Source organism: Puntigrus tetrazona, chromosome 7 (assembly GCF_018831695.1).
Source record: "Puntigrus tetrazona isolate hp1 chromosome 7, ASM1883169v1, whole genome shotgun sequence".
Lineage (NCBI taxonomy): Eukaryota > Metazoa > Chordata > Actinopteri > Cypriniformes > Cyprinidae > Puntigrus > Puntigrus tetrazona.
The window spans coordinates 2,853,601-2,880,280 of NC_056705.1; the positions used below are offsets into that span (position 1 = coordinate 2,853,601).

The 26,680-nt window shown below is 36.5% G+C and overlaps 1 protein-coding gene across 3 annotated transcripts in view; it reads right to left on the reverse strand.

Annotated features, from left to right (window-relative positions):
• The window catches only part of slc4a4a (solute carrier family 4 member 4a), a 49,414-nt gene that overhangs the window by 21,775 nt on the left and 959 nt on the right, over positions 1-26,680 (reverse strand). Inside the window, exons 1-7 of one of the 3 annotated variants that reach the window (XM_043243889.1) lie at positions 23,078-23,169; positions 18,520-18,693; positions 7,486-7,621; positions 6,037-6,197; positions 4,289-4,477; positions 2,872-2,967; positions 1,613-1,689 (exon numbers count right to left, since the gene is read on the reverse strand). In XM_043243889.1, coding sequence (XP_043099824.1) covers positions 1,613-1,689; positions 2,872-2,967; positions 4,289-4,477; positions 6,037-6,197; positions 7,486-7,621; positions 18,520-18,693; positions 23,078-23,150 — 906 coding nt within the window. In that variant the 5' untranslated portion in view covers positions 23,151-23,169. Of the gene's footprint in view, positions 1-1,612; positions 1,690-2,871; positions 2,968-4,288; positions 4,478-6,036; positions 6,198-7,485; positions 7,622-18,519; positions 18,694-23,077; positions 23,170-26,680 lie in introns of those variants that run through there. The other 2 variants (XM_043243888.1, XM_043243886.1) reach the window with 2 other exon arrangements.

Below are 26,680 nucleotides of genomic sequence, written 5' to 3' on the forward strand. Positions count from 1 at the left end.
CTGTCACCTGAAAATCTCAATAAACATATTTAAATAAATGATTGACAACTGACAGTGTAGTGTGTTTTCTTCTGTATTTGCCCTGTTCCCATAACTCTTTATAAACCATTTCTTCAAAGCTTGATAGACTAATAAATTCATGATACTGCCTTAAGTGGGCGCTATTTCAGAAGAAAAAAGTCCTACGCTACAGAAATAAGCCTCAGGACATCATCAACATAAGATTTGTGAAATGTATACTAAGCTCAAATCATTAAGTTCAATTAAGCCAAACAACAGCAGTTTATTATAAAAAGAAGTATTCTTTACACAGGAAAATCACGGTAAAATAACGGTCTAAACTCACCATACCAAATCACTTAGTACTCATTCATCCTACTTAGGTTAGCATTCATTTTCAAATTCTGTGAATGTCTACTCTCAGAAAGCAAGAATGACATCAAAAAAAAACAAAAAAAGTGTGACAGGCCACGAGGCTTTCGCAGTGCATGACACGAACCCGAGCCACCCCCCAATCTGTGCTTACAATCACAATCTGTCCATGTCTCTGGGCCACCTCACACAAACAGCCTCTCAATCCTCCACTCTGCCAAAAGGGGCAAGGGCCATCTCCTCTGAGTCTGTCAACAGCTGAGGCCTTCCAGCAATCACATCCGCACTGGTTTATTCGGCACGCAGCGCATGCACAGAAACACTGTCAAACATTTGCCAGCTATTTCACTTAATGCCGCATTCAGCAAGAAGGGATGCATTCCCACGTTAAAATGAACGATTCTACAATTCCTCCGAGGTGAACTTCCGTGAAGTGAGTTAATTTTTACGGTTTGTCACAGATTGACACCATCCAAATGACCTCTCGGTGCTCTGTCAAAGAGAGCCCAAGAACTTCCTATTAGGAAGTCTGTATTTCACACCAGCTATGTCCTTGTGTTAGACGCTCCACTGCTTCTGTTCTGTTCATCTAACCGCAATGTCCCGTTTTATCATTAGGAAAACATCGGCTGCATCAGTTTTGTCAAAGTGACATTGACTGTCATGTAAACATATTTTTGGCAAACTAAATTAGTCATTTACAGATGCTTTTATATGTTTTACGCATTTTTAAATGTGTTTTTTAATCTTTGATTATTAATAACATAGCATGTTGTATTGAGATTGGGGTTAGAAAGTTCTAAAATGTTTTTGAAAGAGGTCTCAAACTCAGCACAGCTGCATTTACTTACGTATAGTAAAAATGTGAATACTGTGAAATATTGTTAAAACGTTAAGAAATATTTCACATTTTAATATAATGTTAAAATCAATTTTTTTTTTCCTGAGACAGCGGCGCGTAATTTTCAGCTTCATTACTCCAGGCTTTAGTGTTACATGATCCTTCAGAAGTCACTGTAATATGCCGATTTGGTGTTTAATAAAAATTTAATACTATTATCACCATCTTATGTTTACTGTTCATCATTTCTGTGAAAACCATACTATTGTTGTAAGTGTTCTTTGACAAATAGTCAAAAAAAAGCACCTTAGCTGCACCTTTTATGCACCTTTGCTGCATAAAAGTTGTAAAATCTTCCTGGCTCCAAGCACAAAAATACACAAACAATCTTGAACTCACCTGATCTTTCTCTGGCTTGTCTGAGATATCGTTCAGGCTGCTTGATGTCAAGTTGCGATGCGTGGTAGTTGGGCTACCTAACCAAAATTTATAAAAAAATAAAAGATCAATGGAAAAGACAGCAACAGTGGCCATTATTTTAAACAAAAAATTGTCTACAAAGAAATCCAAATGCAGAATAAGGGGCGCAGAATGCCAGATGAACCATTGCAGTGGGAATGACAACGCTGCACAGAACATTCCTATTTTTTCACAGGCTGTGAATCGCTCAAGGCCATGCTTTTAAAAGTAAAATAACTTAAATTGAGAAATGTGATATGCCAGGCAAGAAAGGAATCTATACTGAAAGGTTAACTATTAAGCTCGCAAAGTTCAAGTCATTCTCATCATGCTGTGAACAGCACAGTGAAGCAAAGTATTCCCAATGCCGCAAAAATCTTATATTGACTAAGATGTCAGTTTGATGCAGCCAAAAAGAAGAAAAAAAAGCAGCCAAAATAAAAAAAAGGAGGCTGAGTGTAGATGAAGAAGGTTTAAAAAAAGAAGCTTCGTTTATGAAGCAGAAAAAAAGTAGCAACTTGAGAAAAAAAAAAGAAAAAGAAATAAGTACTTCACATCCACCTTCATAAATCCTACATTATCAGATCAGAGCTGCTCAATAATATAGTTATGGTCACCGTGATCTCCAGTAGAAAGTCACACAGAAATCAGTCCAGTCTGATTATTAGAAGACTTTGGAATTTAAATCTATTAAGGGTGAAGATCACCATGACAGGGAGTTCTAGATATGAAAATCTATTCATAATAATTAACTACAGGACTAACTAGCTGAACATATATGGCCACAACAACAAATAAAAAAAGGTCATATCATAAAGCTTAAATAGGTATTTTATTGGCATCAGTGGTACCATGAAGAATCTTTATTATCCATGTAACCTTTTCAGTGCACAAAAGGTTTATTATCAAACATTTGTACACTATGAAAACCAGAAACGGATAATCTATCCATTGCAGTAAAAGCTTCCTTTTGGATTCCCCCCTTTTTTTAACAGTGCACTTTTTGTATGATTTTATTTGTCCCTGTGGTGTTATTTAATTGTTCGATGTACTCTTTAAATGCTATTAGAGTCGCTCCCTTATGATATGACCTTTTAAAGCAACAATGCTATGCTATTGTATCGCAGCTACTGTGTTACACACTATGATGGATGAAGCGAAACATATACATGTACTGGCAGCTGGTAAGTTGGACTTACTAGGCCATCCCATGCTTGGACTTCCAGGGGCTCGCAACACCTCCTCTGAGGTGCGAGTCATTAGACAAGGCACTGAAGTCTCAAGTGGATTACGTGCTTTTAGTGACAAGTGAAGCAAAAAGGATAAAAGATGGTAAGAAGGATGAAAAGAAAGATCGTTAGGGTGATAGAGGTCAGTGGTTTTAGGTATAAAGTTTTCTAAAAGACTGTACAATCACTCAGGAAATAATAGGATTTGTTAGATGTAGAGGTAGAGAAGCACAGTTAAAGCAGGAAACATAGAAGTTCAAGTCAATATGTCACATTCAAACACTGGAATGGTCAATGAATCACAAGATTCATGGTAATAAAAAAAAAACACCAATCTAATGAGCTGGAAAAAGTTTTATCAATGCAGTATTTATCCAAACTGAAGGCATCCAAATATTATTGCCAAAAATCAAATGATCCTTTTGACCATTGCTTTATTTGAAGTGTCGTCTCGTCTTTTAAACATTGTTTTCAAATTAGTTTGTTAGTTCACCAGTTCATAACAGTTTACATTCTCAACAATGTAACGCCACAGCCTATTTTGTGCATTACTGAAAAACATATGCATACAGATACAGGACAGACAAAACAAAATCAAGGACTGAAAATGAATAAGTTACTACTTAAAGACCCCATGAACTCTTGCGTCTACTAGCTACCTATATGCTTGTGTACTCTTAAAAAATTGTGTACGCTTAAAAAACCTTTAGGCTAAATTTGTGTTAAAGAAACAGTTATATACCAATGTATATCAATGTTGAAAACAGTTATGCTGGTATATTTTAGAAACCATGATATATTTTTTTTTTCAGGAAATTTCAAATTTCGAATGAAAATAATGTTATTAATCAAATCTAACATTATAAATGTTTTTACTGTCACCCATAATCAATTCAAAAAACAAAAAATAACCTCAAATTTTTTAATGATAGTGTCAACACCAAAGAAAGTGCTTGTGAAGTGATTTCACGGAGTCTTTAAACAATTAAAAGGAAAATATATGCTGAGTCAACAATGAATTGTTAAATTGGTAAAACGTTAGTAAAAAAATTTTTGCAATCTGTGTGGTAAAATACGTAAAAATGCAAAGATAAGGATGTAAAACTCCTGGATAAAATTTGAGGAGTAAAATAAAAATATGTGGTATTCCTCATTTATTTATGAGAATAAAATGTGTGAGAAGAAAATTCAAAACACAAAAGGTAAAAGAACTGAAATGATATTTTTGAAAAGTGTGGAGAAAAACAATCCACAAAACATTAAATAAAACTGAAGAAAAAGAAGCAAAAAAAAGAAGAATCTTAATATAAAATATATATTTTAAAAAAATATCGTAATAGCTTAAAAGAAAAACGGAGAGTAAAAAATAACTGCACCAAACTGGCACCTATATTACCATTATCCGGGGTGGAAAACAGCCTACTTGCGCTGGAGACCGTCTTGCCAATGTCAGCTAAAGAGCGAAGATTAGATTTCTTGGTCTGGTGACGATGCTTCCTCAGCAAGGTGTACATGACCTTATCTTTCAGGTCAGCTTTCAAGAGACCGTTCTCAATCTGACTGTCAGTGATCATTTCTGAAAGAGAGAGACAAGAGTGAATGCCAAACAGAGAGAGGTACACAGCGAGAAAGCAAAATTGGCATTGGAAGGGACCTGCCTCGTGGTTATTTTGCTTCCGTAGACTTTGAGAAGCTCATTACAACCCCTTCACAACTGAGCAATCTTTTCATTTAAATACCAACTTTACATAACACTGTTCATCGAACTTTTAACTATAGCTTGAAATTGAACTCCAAGTGAGTGTCAGTGAAGCGACACATTATCTTCTATTCTTAGCCTTCAGAAGTGGACGTCTAATGAGGCAGTGGCTTGTGCGTAAGATTGTCTGGTGGTTCCAGTAAGCATCTATTTTTATAAAAGAGGGTCAAAGACACGAGGCCCGGGCCCTCGGGCCCTTTTTGTGAATGGTTTGGCCCTTAATGGCCGATCCTTCAATTCATTTTTATCTCAAAAGACACTCTATGAGGTTGACCGAGCTTAACTCAGGCAAACTTTACATTTTCTTTAAATTAATAATACGACTTGACACATCATGCTCTGAGTAAGGGATACGGCTAGGGGATTCAAGAATGTGAATTAATAAATCTCATTCGATTGGGGGCAGTGGTTACAATCTAACCAGCCATCTTAAACCCAGACAGCTACAGTAAATGGCTCATTTTTTTCCATAAAAGGAGGCTTTTATTAAATAACCGCCACAATCACACACGCTGCTATCAGTGCAGTAGAGATATTTAGTGGTCACTAAATTTTCATTATGATCTTCCACACGTACTGCCTGAATTCAGTATAAAAGAAATGGCCATCCTGAATGGATGCAATCACCCGTGCATTTGAGCCCAGAGTTACAGCGAGGGTTGAGAGAGGACTGTATTAAACAGAGCTATGAATACATCCTGACATGTGAGCATTTGGAAACCAAGTAAAAAAAATGAGCTGTGCTGGCCAAGACCAGGCATGCATATTACACGTGCTATCTCTCTTACCTTACAGTACAATTGGAAAAGCAGAGTCTGATCTGCTCTCTCTCTCTCTCTCTCTCTCACTATATATATATATATATATATATATATATATATATATATATATATATATATATATATATAATAATTGTTTTCATCTCAAAAAAAAAGTCAGCATACGACAGATAAGTGTTTTGAAGCATAGCAGCTGGTTTGACATGGTTTAAACTGGTTTAAATTGGTCCTTAGTTAGCCATAAATTGGTGTAAGCTGGTCATGTGCAGGACTTAAGCGGGTCCTAAGCAACTTGCTCCTGCTCAGGATCAGCTCGTATCCAAATTCTAAAAATTTTAGGACCAGCTTAAACCAACTCATGACCAAGTTAAGGAGCACTTAAAAAAAAAGCTCAAAACACCTGCTATGCCTTAAAACATACCTAAACAGCATATGCAGGGCTGATATAGACTGCAACCATGCAATCACATTAAAGCACCAACACTATTTTGGTGAAAATATTTTTTGAATTTGAGTGCTTTGTGTGTGTAACCAAAACTGTTTATGACAGTAGAACATCCAATAATAAGACAAAACAGCTCCAAAAGAAACACTTACCAACAACTCCTGGCAGTGTGTTGGCCTCTAGGTCAAGCATAATGGTGCCTTTCTCTATACATGTCCTAAGCTCAAAGAGACTATGTAGGGACAGAGTGGCCACATGTGGTTTACTCCACCTCTCCCCACCTTTTTCAACCTTCTCTTCAAACTTGATCCACCTTAGAAGAAAAAGCAACAGTTACTGAAGTTGTAATGTAAACAGCTCTGTTTGAAAGTGGAACTGCAATTTATTAATTTATTGATTTTGGTGCTCAAGAATCATAGGTCTTTCAAAGAGCGTATAAATTCTTACTGACCCAAAACTTTTTAACAGCACTGTATCTTTTTAAATCTGTTATTAAATCTACCGTATCAGAAACAAACACCGGACCCAGACATGAGACTAGAATCTAAAGCAGCCCTCATATTTAACTCCGATCTTTCCCCTGTTTATTAAAACTGATGACCCTGCTTGAAAGGCTTTAATATGTAATCCGTAATCCTACAATACACAAACAACCTGTAATCTCATCTGTAAAACAATCTCTCAAAATCTTGATTGGAAATGAAAAGATGAGCAGTAATCATTCTTGTACTTATTTAATCTGTTAAATGCCTGCTTTGGCATGTGATAATGGCCGCTGATTGGGGACCACCTGGAGTGCCACTCAACATTACATGAAACCGCCCCTCTCATCGAATCATCAGATTCTTTCAAAGAGCGCATAGCTCCATAACTGATGTGTGCTGCATGCAAGACTCATCTTTCATTAGAGACCAAGCTGTCTGCTCAAATGAACTCACGATCACAGGGATTTAAAGCAACAATTACTGTTAAATGTTCGGAAGTGCTTTTAATGGATAAGCAAGTCATCTGGAAACATGTGCACATTTTTCACACCATTCCCTAAAGATTAATCAAGCTGGATTCATCCCTGTAGACACTGTTAAGTGTTTAAAATGTCTTCGTATACTGGCACAAAGCAGTGATTGGCAATCAGCCAGTACTCTTGAATGTTCTTTTGATGAATTGTACGGTGCCTGTATAACAAGTACGAAAGAGTAATTAAAATGGTCTTTAATGAAAACAGAAAAGTTTAGGGGGTATTAAATAATAACTCACTTTAATATAACTGCTTTAATGTCTTTTAAAATGTCATTTATTTCTGCGATGGCAAAGCTGAATTTTTAGCAGTCATTAAATACTTTAGTGTGAGATGATCCTTCAGAAATAATTCTAATATGCTGATATGCTGTGATGCATTTTCCTTTTTTTTTTTCTTTGATGAATGTGAAGTATAAAAGAACAACTTTAAAATGACACTGTCGAATTAAAACGCAATTTGGGCAAAACAGAGATAAAATAATACCATTAGACACAAGGTATAGTGTTGTTCCTGCTAACAATAATACAGGCTCTGTTTTTGAGCCTCATTTAGAGTCCCAACCAAGCCATGACGCTCTTACCTGGCAGTTTCCTTCCACTCCATCTCCTGGCCATCAACAGACAGCAGCTCGTCCAGCTCGGTGAAGAGCTGAGGGGGCGCTGGACTGTCATCGTCCTCTCCCAAAATGAATCGAATGCGCTCAGCAGCAGGTGAGACTGCAACAGGAAAAATACTGCGGGTCAGAGGAGATGGTAGAGTCCTGCATATTTCCGGCTTGCCATCATCACTTATTCCATTAGGCCTGATCTCCAGCTCAGGTGCAGGAGGAATCTTGACCACAGACAGGTCTGAATCTGGATCCACATCCTGCTTGGAGTCAGACTCCATCTTCTCCTCCTCTCCAGCCTCACTCTTCTCCACATTATTGTTCTCGGTTGTGTTCTCCGGGTTGTTATCTGACGCATCCATCCTAAAACCCAGTTGAAAAACAGTTCTGTTCCCTAGAACACAATCAAAGCTGGTGAGGATGGCGGAGAGAGGGAGGGAGGTCAAAGACACAAGACCTCACGCAGCCAGTTACACTCAGACCGTCATTAGAGCCCTGCGTGTTGTCTGCTGTCCTGTACACCCCACTATAACACAGTGACACCTTGGTAGTTGAAAAGGGGGTCCCCCACTTGTCACCCCAGAGCAACAGCCCGCCCATCGGCTGCTCCGGCTGAACCCACTCGCCATTGGCCCTCCGACTTTGGCACCTTGCCCTGAGCCCCTCATTAACAATTAGGAAATGTTTCACAAACTGTTCATTCTTCACAAGAGGGCCTCCCTTTACTTCTCGCTTGTTTTCTAATTTGAATATTTATTAGTTCTTGAGGAACACAGTAAACTGTAATGTTTAATCTAAATAAAGCCCCTCTCGTCTTATAAAGTTAACTCTCTAAAGTTAAAATTTCTTCATCGAAACTGGCAAAATCTGGCAGTGAAATTTACAGCTAAAATTAAAATGCTATTTTTATATCAAATTAGTTATTTCTACCTTGCCTAAATATAAATTTATGTTTATTTGTGTAACATAGCAAATTCAAGTTACTAACATCATTTAACATCACACATCTTAGGCTAATAAACACTAACAATTTGCGAATAAACACTAAAATGTATATAATTAGCATAATTTAAATCGACCAAAAGAAAACAGATTAAAAGATTGGTGACTATTTTTGACTACCTTTCACTAGTATTTAGTGCCGTCATATGATTAATCGTGATCCAAAATAAACGTTTTTTGTTTGTATACTATATGTATGTATGTATGCTGTTTATGCTTATTATCTATATATAAATACACACACATGCATGTATGTACAGTATTTCAGAGTTCATATATTCATATATTTTAAATGAATATAAATATAAACTTAATTTATGTTCACAATATGCAAACACAAACATTTATTTTCATATGTGATTAATCGTTAGCAAAGCACTACTATTATTCAGTAAATGTTCAGAAACGACTGGACTACGTTTACTGTACGGAAACACTTCATATGCTGTAATTAAAAGACAGACAGACTGTCCTCTGAGTCAACTTCCAGTGCTTATGTCAGTGGCTTGAGTTGACATTTTTTAACGTTGATAACATCAACAACAACATAATGGATACAATGCTCTTTGAGTAAATGAGTAATCTGATAGTACAGCTCTGCACTGAATCAGTCTGATTTCTGACGAAACCTCCAGAATGAATTACTATCCATAAAGCGCTCGTGTGTCTTTGAAAGGATTATTAATCTACAGTATCTGATTGCATGAAAGGGCTGCGCATAACACTTATACGACACCGGTATTTTCCTTAACTTTTACTACCGCTGCAAATATGGTAAAAGGTAGGTTAAAGATGTTATCAGCACCTGAAGCAGTGATAACAGAACGGGCAGAAATTTCACCTCCACTAGCTGTAAAACATCAGTAATTCCAACATTTACATAATATAATCATCGACAACACCATATTGCACACCATTATGTTTACAGTTCAAAACACTGTAACTGAGAACTATAAAAATCTGAGAAATAATATACAGACATTTCGCCTTTATAGTCCGCCATAAAGATTTAAAGACTTTTTAATGGCAGCGTACATTTGAAAAGGTTTTAAAATAAAGTTTGGAGTCAGCACGGATGCATTAAATTTATTGTTTAAAATAATGATAATTCATTCATCACTGCCTTATGCAATAGCAAACAGTTGCTGGTCCCCATTTACAGTTTAACTGTTTGTTTAATCACATTCTTCAAAATATCTACTTCTCTGTCCAGCAAAAGAGAAACTCATACAGGTTTGGAACAACATGAGGGCGAGAGTGAACTATCCCTTTCAACAAAAGTAAAATCATTTATCATGTAAAAAAAAAAAGAAAAAAATAATAAACACTATTCTTTTGAACTTTCTATCCATCAGATGAACCAGAAACAACACCAAAAAAGTATTTTCCTCAAAAATATTAAGCAGCACAATATTGACTACTTTAATATTGACTACATTTACATGGACATCAATACTCCAATATGAACATGAATTTTAATATGATTAAGACAATACTTAATCGAAGTAAACACGAATGTGGAGTATTCCTATTTTAGTTGAAGTTCAGTAAAAGCATGCCTTAATCAAACTATCACCGTCATGTAGGACTTTCTGACGCATTTCACTGCAAATAAAAGAGCTTAAGCCCTGAATGCAGGAGTAATGGCTCCTAAAACAATTCTACTTTGCCAACAAATACATTATTAATTATTTTAAAAAGAATTGAAGTTAAAAAAAACATTTTAAATTGTTACAATATATATGAAAAAACTAAATCTAATGCAGCCTTGGTGAGCATAAATGACTTAATAAAAATCTTACCAAACACATTGAACTTTTACATGCTAGTGTACAAAATATACTTATACATCAAGAATGAAGAATTTTAATACATGATGTCTACTGTTAATGTTAAACAGTTATTTAAGTAATGGTTATAAAATTCAATCTCAAAGTATACATTTGCTGTCTATTTCATCACACCAGGAAGGACCAGGCAGTACTGTTTTAACTCGTTTCGGCCGGTTTCGTTGTCCCAACTCTGTTCTACAAAGTCCACACACAAAGTGACCCTGCGATGCATACAGACAACTCTGCTACGGATACCAAGAACTAAGCCTCAGTGGGCACTCGCTTCATGCTGTTGCTAAGCAGGGCCGGGACAGAAGGAACAAGCGAGGGAGGGTGCGTTCAATACGGGAGAGAGAGCGCAAAGGACAGATAGAAATGAAAATCGCATCGTTCAAACAAGTTTCAAAGCTGTGGGCTCTCTCGCCAAGAGCTACGACCCACACAAAGGGGACTTTGTCCGTGCACCAGGGACTTATGGGAAAAAAAAGGGGGGAAGTATGCCCAGCGTCCAAAAAGGGACTTAGCTGAGTTGCCACTTCATGCTGGAGAGTCCCAGTCTCACTAGCAACACTGTGCAACATCCCACACACAAACAGCAGTATCCCAAACCACATTCTTCTCACTGCATCGGAGAGCAAGTATTCAATGACATTCTTACGCCACGCAGGCCAGAAAAACAATAATTCTCACTGCTCACGGGTTTGTGAATTGTGGCGTTGAGGCAATACAAGCTTCCCACGTCTGTCTGTAGTAGAATTAACGGCCTTCGCAGCATTACGAGTCCTGTATGCCCGCAGACATAAACTAACTGGCAGGCTTGGCGGTTCAAAAAGAAACTTCCTGAATGCACAATATTTACATCTTGCTCTCTTTATCTTTTGCTGATGGTAACTGTGCTTTTAAGGAATTCGAAAATGAAGAGGCCAGAATGAAAAACAGCAGCAGTACAGAGTTTTCTAAATGGGTTTCATGAGTTGAGTTGATTTCGAATAAAAAACGGTCAAATCAAGGCCTACATTTCTTTAAGAGGTATAAAGTCAGTCGTCCTGCACGTTACAAAGTGAAGCGGCACAAGTACAGCTTAGAATACTGTAAAGTTTCATAGAGCCAAGTCTTTGTAGTTCAACTTGGAACACATATAGGAATTTAAAATGTAAAGTTGCTGAGGTGTTTTGTGTGATGATTAGTTTATTCATACTTTAGGTGGTTGTTGTGATGTTCTGAAGGGTTTCTATTGTTTGTTTTTATTAAAGTTGGTATAGTATTGTTTTTATGCCAGATTTACTAAACAGGGAAAATTAGCATTAGAGCACAATTCCATTAAAGCGCTGCTTTAAGACCACCTGCTTTAAGACATAAGATCAGGTGCAAAAATAAACCTTTTCAGCTCCGCAGTGTGTCTTAAATATATCCTTACAGCACTGTTTTAACGCAAAAATAATATTTTGCTGGTGTAAGCTGTTCAGGGTTTGGGCATTTGAAAGTTTCATGCTTCAAGGTACTTGAAAATATACACTGTGTATGTGCATGCTCCTGAAATGAAAGAAAGATGTGATTTTTATCAATGTGCATTGTTTTATTAATAACTCATCATATACAGTCTCTTTTAAGTGTATTATCATGTATTTCCTTTTGTCTAGTCACTACATATTTTAATATTGAATCACAATATTTATATAAACGCAATACAAAAAACCGAGTCAGCACACAAGTATTAAAGTAAGTAATGAAACAGCAAAGTAGCGTATCTTAGCATACGCTACTTTAAAAAATCTTTTTTGCCTTTGTTATTTCTCCTTTTTAATGACTTGGGTGAAGAGTTTGTACATTTTTAGCAACTAATTCAAGCAATCACATGCATGTAACACTTTCACACTGTTGTTGGGCCAATGAGTGTTGATGAATATCTATAAAATATTCAACATCTCAATTGTAAACTTAAGAGGAGCAGATGCACACCTCACTAGTTTACTGGCACAAAAAGGCATAATAAGAGTGTCTATTACAAGGCTGTGTTTTGTATTTACTCCTAGCAACAGATGCTTGGCAGAAACACACCACTCACCACATATCAAGACACAAAGAGGATTTCAACTCAACTTCCGACTGGGATGCACGCTCACTTTTGGTCTAAAGAGTAGGGTCGAGGTAAGCACAAAAAAGTCAAGGTTAAAAAGATATCTGATAGAAAAAAGAACCTGGTGAAACTGAAACTAAAAAATAAAAACATTAGTATAGTGTATTACAAAGAATTTGATTTTGGACATTTCTTTACCGTGTACATGGCTGTATACGTAAAAGTTCTTACCCATTATCAGATTACTTAATACTACAAACTCTTACAACAGTTACAACTCTTTTTTTAATTCAATAAATATTTCACTTGGAGTAGATTTAAGACCAACTTCATGCGTAAAGTGCACGTTTCCTCAGGCTTTTGTGTTCAGATGAAACTGTTAGCATGAGAGCAGAGTCAAATGTAGGCCACCACTGCTGTGTGTTTCACATCTGTCCAGCAGTGAGGAGCACAACAGTGATTAAACACATTTGAGGCGTCACATGCCTGTGATGAGTGGCTCTTGTCTTTTGTTTGAGGCACAAAAGAGTTTTATTCAGAACAACTATTGTTCTTTCACTTCACCGCCTCCCCTGCCATCTCCTACTGACTTCCTGACAGTAACTGATACCCAACTCCACCAGAGCACAACTACCACTCTCATCACACCGACTTTATCACTTCATGGAAAACCTCCACATCCTAATGATTCTTTGAATAGCTGTTGGGGACAAACATAAGCTTAATAAAAACACGAATGATTAAATATTTTCATCTTCCTCCTCAGATTCAATTTTTCCTACCTTATCGGTTTCATTTTCTAGCGCAGGTTGCGTCGAATAAAACATTTTGTTATTAAGTATGTGATTATGCGGCTGTCAGTGCCTGAGTCCCAGTCAGATAAGCAGTATCACCAGGACCCTTATGTCTGTTCTCCCTTTTTCATTAGGATGGGATTCGATTGGGCCACTTAACACTCTGTGACTCCTGTATACGCCTGTCACTCTACATACCTCTTGAAAAATTAACCGTATACATTTATTAACGTCTACCTCAATATATCAGCACAAAAAAGCCATTTAAAATTCACAAAACTATTTGTGTTGATTTCCATAGATACAATTCAAATTTGGTGAAATCCCTCTTTTGTCATTTGAAAATTAATTTCAAGTCTTGATCCTCCTCAGACGTCAGGATTAGAGCAGAGTCAACAAAGGGCCAGGGATTCATTTGCCTCTGACTAACAACTGATGTTTTGAGAGGGATTCAGTAATAGTATAGCCCAGAGACTAATAAAGAATTGAGAAGTCACTCACTAGATCATTAAAATGCCCTGTGTTTCTTTTCCTCTTGTATTAAATAATTCACTAAAAATACTAAAATAATAATAATAATAAAATGCTGGATGCAACTATTTTTACACAGGCTAAAATTTGCAATATAGCAACAGATACAAAGCAAAATATCTGCCCATATTTTTAAATTACACTACCTTTTAAAAGTAGTTAGTAGATTATCTTATGCTTACCAAGCCTGCATTTATTTGATAAAAATAAAAAAAGTGTAAAATATATCATTTAAGGTTCTCTGATTAATAGAAAGTTCAAAAGAACAGAGTTTACGTGAAAGAAAAATCTTTTTAGCATTTCTTTCTCTTAAAAAAAAAGGTTATTGACCCAAAACTGTAAAACTGTAGCGTACAAACCGCATATTCTAGTGGCAATTACTAAATTTACTTTTTTAATTTATAAAATCCATAACATTTCTATAAAAATGGCGTCCTTTTTTGTGAATATTGTCACTAAGCCAAATTATAGCAGCGTTTAAAAAAAGACTTTCAGTGAAATATAAGCCAAATCTATTATTTTCAGGCTTACTTCGCTAGCTGCAAAAGTACTGATGATGCACTGCGTTGGTCTATTTGTATTCACACATATCCTAGTGTGAGCTGGTCACTTCCTGGTCGTCGGGAATAGTGTGTGTGGCTGGACATGTGGTCAGCTATAAGCACCTTTAATCCCAAACATCCCCCAAAGTACAGTCAGAGGAAGCAGCATGTCCAGACACTCTCTACACTTCAATACATGTTCGACTGCTATACTCATGAACAAAGCTAACAAACATATACACAGCAGCAAGTGATAATCCTGCCAAAATAACACTCAACTAAACAGGGTTTCAACACCCGCGTGCAGACCTGGATTATCTAGCATTGCCACTGCAGAGCCAAGGAGACCGTGTCATTTCGTTCACCTCCGATATTAACTAACTAGTCAAGAAAATATAGACTTATTACAGCCGGTGATCACATATGGGGGTTGGATTTAGGAAGAAGGTTAGATTAACTAATTATAACCTGCAGTGGAGGGAGAGAATAACTGTAGTTGAGAGGATTACAGCGCACAGGCCCTCCTGCTTCTGGGTTTAAGAGATCTCCTGTGGGACGTCCTGCTCAGCAGAGGGTCTGACTGGCTCCCACTGAAATCACAACAGATTGGTCCTCTAATGTGTTGTGACTTCCAAAAATCGACTGCACTCGAAGGAAAATGGAAAGGAATCTCCACATCAGAAATGCTATTCTTCTAAACAGATGAAAAGAGAACTGCTTTGAATGAAAACACTGAAAACAACATCCAGTTGCCTCTAACTGTAAAGCTCACATCAGATCACTAACACTGATTTTACACAACATTTAGGAGAGTTTTTTCGCATGAAACACATGAAAATGAACGGGAGGCACAAAGGCGTGTTTCTGATGGAGGCAGAAGGGAATAAGACAAGGAGGTTTCTTCAGCAGTAAGTATAGTGGGTGACGGGCAGCTCAAAAGCACTGAAGTGGAATTAGCAGAATTCCAGTAAAAACAAGGCCAGTTTAAAGGGACAGGAAATTCTAGCATTAATTACTCATTCTTATGTATTAAATATGACTCGCAGTTACAATAAACGGAGCCCTGGAGCTTTCCATCTTCAAAACGACTATGAAAGAAGTCCATACGGTCAGTTACATTTAACCTTAAATGAAAGCTTTGCGAGATGAACGACTTGAAATGTAATCTTCCCGTCCAGTGAGCTGTTAACCAGATCATTGAGTCAGCGAGTCAAACTCAAAAACCGGTCTAAATCATGAACAACTCATTGCGACAAGTTTTGTCGGCAATGTTTCTAGAAGATGTGATTTCAAAGATAAATATATATAGAAATCACATGTTGTTATTCCTCTCATATACTATATATATATAAGTCATATAGATAAGATAGATTTTATGTTGCTCTTTCGTAATTTTGGAGACTGACAGCCCCAGTGTTCATTTACTTTTATTATACTGAATAAAAAATGTTTAAATTTCACCTTTTGTATCATGCAGAAAAAAATAATAGAGGTTAGGGTTGACAAATGACAAAGAAATTATCTCCAAATCTCCAAACTATTATTTTAAGAAGCAGGGGTATAAGCATATTTAGAATATTTTCTGCTGGCAATTTATTTTTTACCTCATACTGTTCACATTTAAAGGAGATTTACTGTGTTATTTGTTGCAGCCTATAAAGAGGAAGATTGATACTAACAAATATGCATCCGGATAAGGGATAACAATCAGGAAGTAATCCATCTACAGACAAAGGTCTGCGCTCACGCTGCTCAGGGTCAAAAGGCAAGGAGCCAGGACATTGTTACATGTGTGCCCTAATCTTCTGCATTACTATATCAATTTCCATCAGAAAATCCCTTGCATGGGAAAGGCAGACGTTGACACATTATACAACAATATATGTGAAGAATTCTGCCATGTACGAAACATATAAGTAATAGAAACATTCAAAAATGAACAGATTCTTTGTGAAATGCGTGTAATGTAAAGGGCACTCTCTGTTTCAAACCTCCTCTTCATAAATGGCAAAAAACAAACACAAACAGGAAATCCTGCCCCAAACTCGCACCATTAGCTGATCCAGAAAAGTTGACTTGTCAGACAATAGGAGAAAGCTGGGGGGGTTTTTTCAATCACAACTACCTCGCCTTTAAGAATAATGTTCATTCATAGAACAAATTATTTGAAAATGGTTCATGTGTACTTAATAAAACATTAGCTAACACTTAAACTGACAAGTCAGTTAAATTATACTGTATATAAAATACCTTTAAAGCATTTATTAATGTTAACGTTAATTTTAACATTCATCAAGTAATATAATATTAAAATAAAAAGTAACACTATTTAATGCTGAGCTAACATGAACTAAAAACGAACAGATGTATTTCTGACTAATGTTAACAAAGATTAACAAATACTGCAGCGCGGTAGATGATTAATTAACTGATACTGTAAAGTCATGTTTTTTGATGAAGGACATTCAGAGGATGAACTTAAATCCCAGAGACGGTAGGTCAGCTGAGCTTTGGGCCCACATCACTGTCAAGTTCTGGATTCTGCTCGGCTGCACTTGAGTTTCCATTAGGAGCTGAAGAAGTTAAAGGTCAATAGCCGCGTTTGTGCAGAGTCAGCACAAAAAAAAAAAAAAAAAAAAAAACTGTACTAAAACCTCAGCAGATTTAAGAATTTATAAGAATAAATCAGCAAAAACTGTGTCATTATTTACCCACCCGCATGTCGTTCCAAACCCCCATGCTGTTATGTCTGCAGTGACACAGGAAAAATTGAAACAAAGTGTCTCTCAAATCGAACACACCTCCAAGCGTCATTAATTCTCAAGTGTCTTGTAACCAGAAATCATGACGTCAAACCTGTATGCTATAGGTGGAGGTGAAGGTAAAAAGTACAAATTATATGTACCACTTTTATTTGCACTTTTTGAAGTTGATAAGTCTATCATAAAAAGTCTTAAACCGTGTCGTAACTACGCACAAGCCTGCGACGCGCAATAAAATGCATCTTTTAAATGTTAATCTTTTAAATCTCAACCCGAATTCCAGAAATGTTGGGACATTTTTTAAATTAGAGTAAAATGACTAAAACTAAAAGTCTTTTGAATCTGTTAAAGACTTTCAAATGTTATCTGTGTTCTATTGTGAAAATTGGCTCATGTGATTTGAAATTCTAATTTTCTAAAAAAACGTCCCGAACATCACTGGAATTCAGGTTGTATATGACAGTAGGTCAAGTGATTATGTGCGATTATATGAGTTTAAATATAATTATGTGACCTTATTGCCGTGCTGAAAGCAACAGTTGATAGTTTTTCTTAGATCTTGAAAATCAGTTAAATCAAAGATATACGTTAAAACTGTGAACCAACAAGTGTATTGCATAACAAAAGATGCTGGCAGTCACTCAATATGTAAATTTAACATTAATAAAGTAAAAAAATCTTCAACATCAACATAGATCAAAAACTTGATGTGCTATTTGCTTTGTGATATTTGATTGATTTGTTTTCTGTTTGGTGTGCAGAGCCAAATCGCTTGTCGCTTCGAGTTCATTTCAAACACGTTGTTGGTATGGAAAAATTCTTTTTTTAAAGTTTTAAAGAAAAAATAACAGCAATGTCATGAGGGTGAGTAAATGCCGATTTCCTTTGTTTGGTAAATAATTCATTTAAACCCACAGTTTCTGCACTTCGACTTCTGAAAATAAGTCCACTGTACGATTTCAGGGCATCACTTCCCTCACATGACCTTGGAATCATCGTGTTCTTTCTCCGTGTCTGCCTCTCCCTCGCTTATCCGATCCCTTTCACCTCCTCTCTTCCTCCTCATTCTCCCTTTCAGCTATCGCATCATTAGAGAGCATTCAAAGTCCTGGCATCCAAATCAACAGAAACGCCTCCTAAGTGATCCTCCCTTGGGCGTATAATCCTTCACCATTAGAAATCTCAGAGACACACATACTTCCCTCCTCCAGCGGCTCACGTCAGGCAATCGTGACCCATTTGGATGGTTATTACTTACACGCAGGGGCCTTAGTCCCTGTCTGTCTAAACACACTCATCTGCTGGCTAGGCAGCTCTGGATATCTGTTCTGACTAAGTAGAGTCAGCAGCAGCCTTGGCTTGTAGCTGTGTGTGCATGTGTGTGTGTGATGGTGTGTATTTGTGACTGGCTCTATGAAGGAGCCCTCAGCATTAACGTGAACTGACGGCTATTTGGCGAGCGCTTACTGAGTGGTTTGAGGATGCTGTTGCTGGCCTCCTCATTGTTCTCTGCATCCGACCTGTCTGAAGCGTTCTCAGTCACTTTCTCCTTTCTGTCCTTGTGACTGGTGCGTCGGCGATGACGTCTCCGTCGCCGGTAGCTCTTAGGCACATGCACACCGATGTATATGGTGTGGTGACCTGACAAAGTAAAATTGAGAAGACAGGTCAGGCTATTGAGTTCACATGAAACCACACGAAACAATACCACCACCAACACCAACGAAAAAAATTAATCTCTATTCTTGTCTATTTTACTATTAATGATTAAATAGCCATATAACAAGATTTGTTTTCCTGGCAAGAATAATTTTCAAAGAAAATACTCAACTATTCACAAGACTGACATTGATATTGTATTTTGTGCTGGATTTTTGAAAGACGTTGCATGAGCCTTCGTTAAAAAATACAGCAAAAACTGTAATTTAGTGAACTATTATTATAGATTGAATGTAACTGCTTTTCGTTATAAAATATTATTTTATTCATTTGATTAATTTAATTATGATCCTTTAGAAATCATTCTTGTAGCTGATTTGGTGCTCAACAAACATTTACTATTGGTGTTAAAACAGCTTTGTTGCTTAGTATCTTTGGGAAAACCACAATACTTTTTCCAGGACAGTTTGACGAGTTTATGAGAAAAAAATAAAGTTTTAGAGTAGGATCTTTTGGAATAATGTAAATTTATATTACTCCTTTAGTAAATCGGGGTCAAACACATCTGGAGCAACATCTGTAATAACTCTATCAGTGGCTGAAACTCATTCTAAGTAAATACCCCTCAGTTTATTTAAAAGGCTCTTGATGACGTACATAACTCAATCCATGCCAACCAAATATAATAATGTCGGTCCTAACATCGTTGTTGTCATAAGATAAACAGCTCCCTACTATCAAGATAACACAAGACACATGAACATATTCAACAGCACAGTTCAACATCTGTACGATAAATAGTGTGTAGGGTTGCTAAGGTCAGGAGCTGGATGTCCTCTGTTTGCTTGGGGCCTGTTGGCTGCAACACGATATAACCTGAGTATAGTCGTAAATAAACTTTGTGACTTCCTTAATGCAATTTATGCAGGAAATGGTGGATTTTACCGGAGGGGTTTGCAGCAGACTGTCAAAGCAAATATTTTGGCTGAGAGAGCTAGCAGGTAGTGCGGAACGTCCAGTGTTTAGATCCATATCATATAGACACATTCCATGCGTCTCCCTCAGTCACAAGATGTCCATCTGTTAAAGCTACATTCCAACACTGTGGTACTCCGTAGCTTTTTTTCTAAGTTTGTTTCCTTCTGACAATTTTAAGCTTCTCCAAGCTCATGATAATTAATTAACCAGGCAATAATCCAAAAATTCATTGCATGGCATAAATTGTCAAATAATGAATTTACATTAGCACAGTGTGATATGTTTATACGGTTAAGCCTAAATTTAATGATAAGAGCCGGTGTTCAATCAACACCTGCTTTTAAGTAAAGCTATTTATTATGGAGTCAATAAATTATAATAATTGGAAAAGCTGAATTTGAATAATTAATTACATTTTCTTGAAAAGCAGTGATAGGTTTACGGAGCGCATCTCAAAAGAGGTTTTATACGCAAGTCAAAAGTCAAAGAAAAAAGTATAGTAAACGCAAACAAATCAGTTGTATTAGGATTTATTCAGGTGCATCTTATTTTTCCCTTACAAAGCCATCTTGACCCCAGCTGTGGTGCAGAAGGTCACATAGTGATCATGATTCACACCATCAGAGAGACTATCAGACCACCAAAGCGATTTATGAGTCTCACGACATAACCAAGCGTGACCAGGTTAAACGCAGGACAATCCCCACCATTATTCCACAGACGAAGCCATTAGAAGCAATAGCAAGACGTCTTCAATGCAAGGATAGATGCAATGACTATCAATGAGCCAAGTTCATATTGTAAGAATATTGTGCTGTTTTTGTATTGCCTTTTTTTTTGTCTATTCGAATTTCTGCTTGGCCTATAATTACTGACTTTCCAATGCATTGCAGCATGTAAATTAACATATTTTATTTTATTTCAAACAGAGACGATCTTACGTTAACCCTGTTAAAACCTATTAAAACTGTCTCCAGTATTTTAAACTAAAAGACTGGTTGAGTCTGACCAGATGCTTATCCACTGAACGTTAACACAATAATCTATTTATTTTGTGCAAATTCATATAAGATACATCAACCATTCTTATAAATTATGCAGAGTGTATTTAAGCCGGATTCACAACCCTGCTGTCTCTTTTTCCTTCCAATGCCAGCAAAAGAGCTCTGCATTGAATGCTGTCCAAAATGTTCTTTAAAAAGGTGACGTGTTATCTTTTCATCTTATTATAACTTCATTATATGTATTTTACATTTCAACATCGACATCATACTTTGTTGCGCTGTCGTAATATGAAATACTGCATATTCATTTGGAACAAAATAAAAACTTTATTTTTAATTACTTAATGTTACTTAGACGCAAAACTGATTTGGAAAAAAAAGACATTAAGGATATGAATCATGCAGGTTGAGGAAATGACTTAATTATCTGCTTGTCTGGAGTCAAATTGGTCCGCTCCGGGGCACATTCAGCATCTTTAATCAAAACATTCTGGAAACGTATTGCAAAATGCTGACATTTTACCATTTTCTTTGCTATATAATAAATAAACAAATGGTGTGGAAATATCACCAAGAAGAGTTTATGAAGAAAGATCCCACCTATGCTGAGATGGGCGAGAGCAAAATGAGGAAAAGGGAGTAAGAGACTACTAAGAGAAGGAAAGGGAGAGGTAAGAGGGAGGGAGGAACCACAGATTGTCGAGCCAGCTTTGTGCCAAGCTTCCTGTTCTTTCGGAGGGACCCTTTTCTATGTGCCCATAGAAAGAGGCCTGAATTGGAGTGGCACGCAATTCGTCACTGGATAAAGCGTATTCCCTGAATCTGGCTGGGCCCTATGGGCTTCAACATCTGAGCACCTTGTGTTACCGCAGTAACAGAGCTGTTGAGATGGAGGGTACAAGTACAGAAGATAGCGACACACCGCTGTGCATGCTAATATAGCAGCTAATATATAATAAAGCTCTACCTAAAAGAACTGCCACATATGGGCTCTCTGCTGCATGTGGCTCTGTTTTAGTTTACTTTGAGGGAAGGCCAACGCTATTTTTTTTTTAAAGTCTAATGTTCTTTTCATTGTACTACTGTTAAAAAGTGTGGGTTAGCAATTTTTTTGTTAAATAAACTAATTCCTATTTATAAAGATCCATTAAATTGATAAACATTAACAGTAAAGACATGTAATGTTACAAAAGTTTTCTATTTTAAATAAATGCTTTGAGCTTTCTATTCATCGCAGTAAAAAAAAGCTTTCTATTCATCGCAGTAAAAAAAGTATATTAAGAATACAAAAAAATTCAATACTGAAAAATATACTTTTAATATATATATATATATATACACATATATATATACTACAATAGAAAATAGTTTGATTACATTGTAATAATATTTTACGACTTGCTGTGTAACTGTATTTTACAGTATTTTCTTTTAATAAAAAATTTAAATTAAAAGTGTACAACAGAGACTTTACTACTGCGATTAATGCCCCCTTTTTTTTGTGCACGCACTTACATTAATATGCATTTTTCCCCAAGATCATAACTAGACATATGCACATGCAACTGTAACAGTAACAACTGTTGATGGTTGTATAACACTGAATTCCTTCCTGTTTTAAAGAATACCAGGCCGTATAGAGTTTATGTTGTGTAGTATTCAGTAAGCTGTAAGCTATTATTCATTGTGAACACAGCCTCTGCCACACTCTGACAGCAGGAAGAGGAGGAACGGTGTTCAATCAGGGCTGAAAGGATAAAGAACACTTAAAGTCATGCAAATTGAAGAAAGAAAGAAAGAAGATGAAACACAGGTCCATCTCTCTTCCCTGCAATCATTCAAAAGCTAAAGATATTTACTGTCTGTTTGTAGCTCAGACACCTACGGAGGACCTATTAATCACTGCGCTTTTTTATTAAGCCTTGAATTAGTTGGCATTAATAGAACATACTGAGGTAGCTATTATGTCAAAATAAATATTTAAGTCTATATTTGATAATTAATGTACTCATTTTATTCAGTGATTTTACTTTAGCTTATGTCAAAGCTTCAACGACTTATTCTGATAGCGGTCTAACTCGAATTCACAAAGTCTTTTAAAAAAAAAACTAAAAATGCTTTTAAATGGCATTCTGATAAACACCAAACACGAACACTCATTTAAGTCTATCTTTGGACCGGAAGGAAGTTGACGCGGTCAACACAAAAGGTATTTTTGCCCCAACTCTTCATAACTCTAAAGTAAACAAACTAAATGCACTATTCAAATCTAACTATATAAAGCAAAACCCAAATGACACTAACAAGAATTCCTGGCTTCAACCTTTAAAACAGTACACGTTCCAAATCAAAAATTGACTTTAGGCTAAAACTTAGACACTTACCTTCAACTTCTTCCTGATCACACACGTGTTTGAGTAACGAGGCCCCCCTGTCCAGCACGGCCTCATCCTCCATCCTGTAGTAGTAAAAGAGGAAAAAAGACTGCTCACATTTCTCTTCTAAAGACAACGTGGAGCCATAGCGGCGAGGCTCATTCACTTGCAGTGTGTTTTTGCTAGTACTAGCCATGTTCCCAGGTTAGCAGGTAATGCTAACAAGGGGTGAGTAATTGGTTCAGGATCCAGCACTGGTTTGTAGATGTAACTTATGGGACACGGTCCTGTTCTGAGTGCTGCCCTTGAGGGGAGGTGTCAGGTAGACACTGGGAGGGTAATCCGGTCTCTGGGGGAAGGGACGGGCTGGGCAGCCTAGTAAGATGCTAATTGAGTCTGATGTCAAGGAGGTGTGAGCCGGCCTGTCACACACAGATTTCAAATCAGCTAATGAGAGATGCTAATGCTAATACAACACGTTACATTGGGTGGAATAAACGATGAGCACGGTCTCAAACACTATTTATGACAATCGGATTTCTCCAGCTGGTCTATTATACTCGAGGGATTATGAGGCATTACATGCCCTTGCGGCATTAGATCAATAATGAAACATAACCTAATCTGACCCGATATAGGAAACTTTACAAACAAGCAATGCATACTGTATTTTCCTAAAAAAGTAGTTTGCATGCGCCTGACTGTAGTTGCAGCACGTCTAAATTTCATTCTTGAGAGAATAAAAAGCACAGGTAAGGATTGCGCTTGTGTATTTTGTTAAGAAATTATGTCAAATCCCAGTAAAATTGCTTTGGAATATAACTCCTTCGGAAACAATGTTTCATATTTTGAAAAAATAGATAATATTCTGGAATTACAAACAAATGTGTCCGATATTTAGAATGTTTAAAATTAGGAGAGAAAAAAACTTTTATCTAGGCTGAAATGTATTTCAGTATTCTTAAAATAATAATAAATGTGTGTATAATACCTATATATATATATATATATATATATATATATATATATATATATATATATATATATATATATATATATATATATAATTTCACATTTAAATAAAATGAAATAAAATGAAATGAAATGAAAAATAAAATAAAATAAAATAGAATAAAATAAAATACAATACATGACTAATTCGACCAAAACCATACAATGAGAAACAAACTAATTTGACCAATGTACTGAATCTCTGGAAAGAGAAGCACAGAAATCCATAGCAGGGCTGAAATGAACTAATTTCCTGTTTGGCATTTTTCAATAATAAGATTAGAGGTGGTATGTTATTCTTTACATTTTTTTTAAATAAAATCAGTTATATCACTAGAGAAGTTCATTTCAATACAAAACAAAGAGCTAACATTTACATTTTCTGTTAGATGATTGTTAGTCAACTGAGTGGACTCGTGTAAGCACTTAAACCTTTATCTGACATGTTCTGCCTAAGACTACCTAGTAAAATTAAGCAACAGCAACATTGTGAGTATCACAATGATTTATGAGAGTTCATTAGTTCAATTTTAAATTCTTAACTGAGACTTCAATACATAATACATAAAAGGTATGCTCTAAACTTTATGTCGTGTACTTTACATTTGCATCTGGGCGAGCATGTAGACATTTGCCCACTAGGAATAAAGATTATTGCTCCAAGCAAGGTGTGACTGCTCTTTGTCACTTTAGAAAGAAGTCCAAAGACCAGACCAAAACAATTCAGACGCTGACATTCTCATTCAGGGACAGAGGTGTGACTTAAAGTGTGCAGTAAACAGGACATGATGTTATTTGTTCAGATCACAATCATCTTCAGATGTTTGATAAAAGAGCGATTTTACTTCTAAAACCCATCAATAGCAAATAATGCCCAGAAAACACAATTTACAATATGATTTCCTCCACGCGCTCATTACATTTTTTACAAAACCATAAATACAAACCGAGACGTAAACGCAAACAGGAAGGATAGAGCTTGTTTCTCTGATAAGAGCGCAGGGCTCCCTGAGCACACAGTGTCACTGCGTATCTCAACCAGATGCAATCGAGCGTGCTGAAAAGATGCCAAGTTTAAACACTCAATTCTGGAAGCCGGGCTCATCGAACAAATGTGCCTGTGGTGACATTTCGCCAAAGTGATATTACATCGCTTCTTGCGCATTTCACAACATCTTCAAAGTAACACTTCTAAAGCGCGATGCCCAGTGAGCGGCGCTAAAAGTTTTTGTGTGTTGTTATCGCATTTGTACCATCTACACTAAACCCTATCCTAAACCTTGTTGATTAAAAAAAGCATTCGCTGAATCAACTCTCCATTTTAGAACGCTTCATCAAGTCTCTTTTATCATGTCATGAGGGATTTTTGCCTGAGAACTATACAATTTTGCCCCGGGTGAGCTACTAATCAAGTTTACTATATTAGAAAAGCCATACACATGGAGCTGGTTAAGTGATACAAATGTAATATGCATTAATTCAGATATCATGCACTGTGGTAAAAGTGTTACGAGGTCAAAACGTAGCATCGTTACCGTTTTTGTTTTACTGTCTATTTTGGATTTTTGGAACAAAAATGAAGCATTCAAGCTATTCCTGCTTGCAGTTCTGGCAAAGTGATGCTCTACAGCTCTACAGGACGGAGTTAAAAGTTAGGTTAGTATTACACCAACCACCATTTAAAAAGTCTTATTACTGAGGCATGCAGGGTTTTTACACTTGTGCATGTTGTTAAACAGTAACTATATGCAGCAGGTGAACTGTGACACAAACAGAGGCGTGAATTATTGTATAGGTTATCTGTGACGTGATATAATACTAGATGACCTGGTTAATAGGTCAGTGAATACGTTTAGCGGAGTTCGGACACGACCATGTCTCGTAAGTTAGGACTCTTAATAGCAACCATCAACAACGCAGGTCTTACAGACGATGTTGAAATTCATAACCCGTATGATAACCACAGACAAAACAATCCTGTTTATAGTAATCTCATTTGTACAGTACATACAAAGAAGGAAAACAGTTGTCTTGGAGGCAATGGGAAGACTCTCGATTTATCCAGATTTTGTTAAAGGATAAAAATCTCTTGGAAAATACTTATGAGGACTGTTTTTTTGGGGGGTTTTTTACATCAGAGCCAGACTGTTACTTGTTCTACCAGACTAAAACTATCCCTCTTCCTCCCCCAATCTTCATTGCCACCTATAGAACAGACACTGACACAGCAAGCACCGGCAGAGCTCATTCACACCAGATGGATTCACGCTTTCTTGCAAATATCGGCGAGCTGTTGTTTAAGCATACATAAAATAGCATAGTACACTACACCCAAAAGTTAACAATACAGGCAAAGCATAATTTTGCATTTAACCGCGGCAAAATAAATACGAATCTAAAGCGGAAATACCCTCATGAAGGAATTAGCTCCTCACTTTGTAGAATTCTTTAGCGTTTTTATGCATTACAATTTGGATGACATATCTAACCTTATTTCCTGAATGTAATCTCTTAAGTGTAAGGGAATCATTCTTCTTTAAATATGTATATTAATACAAATTGAAACGATATAACATATATCTCCTAAAAGACATGAGAGGC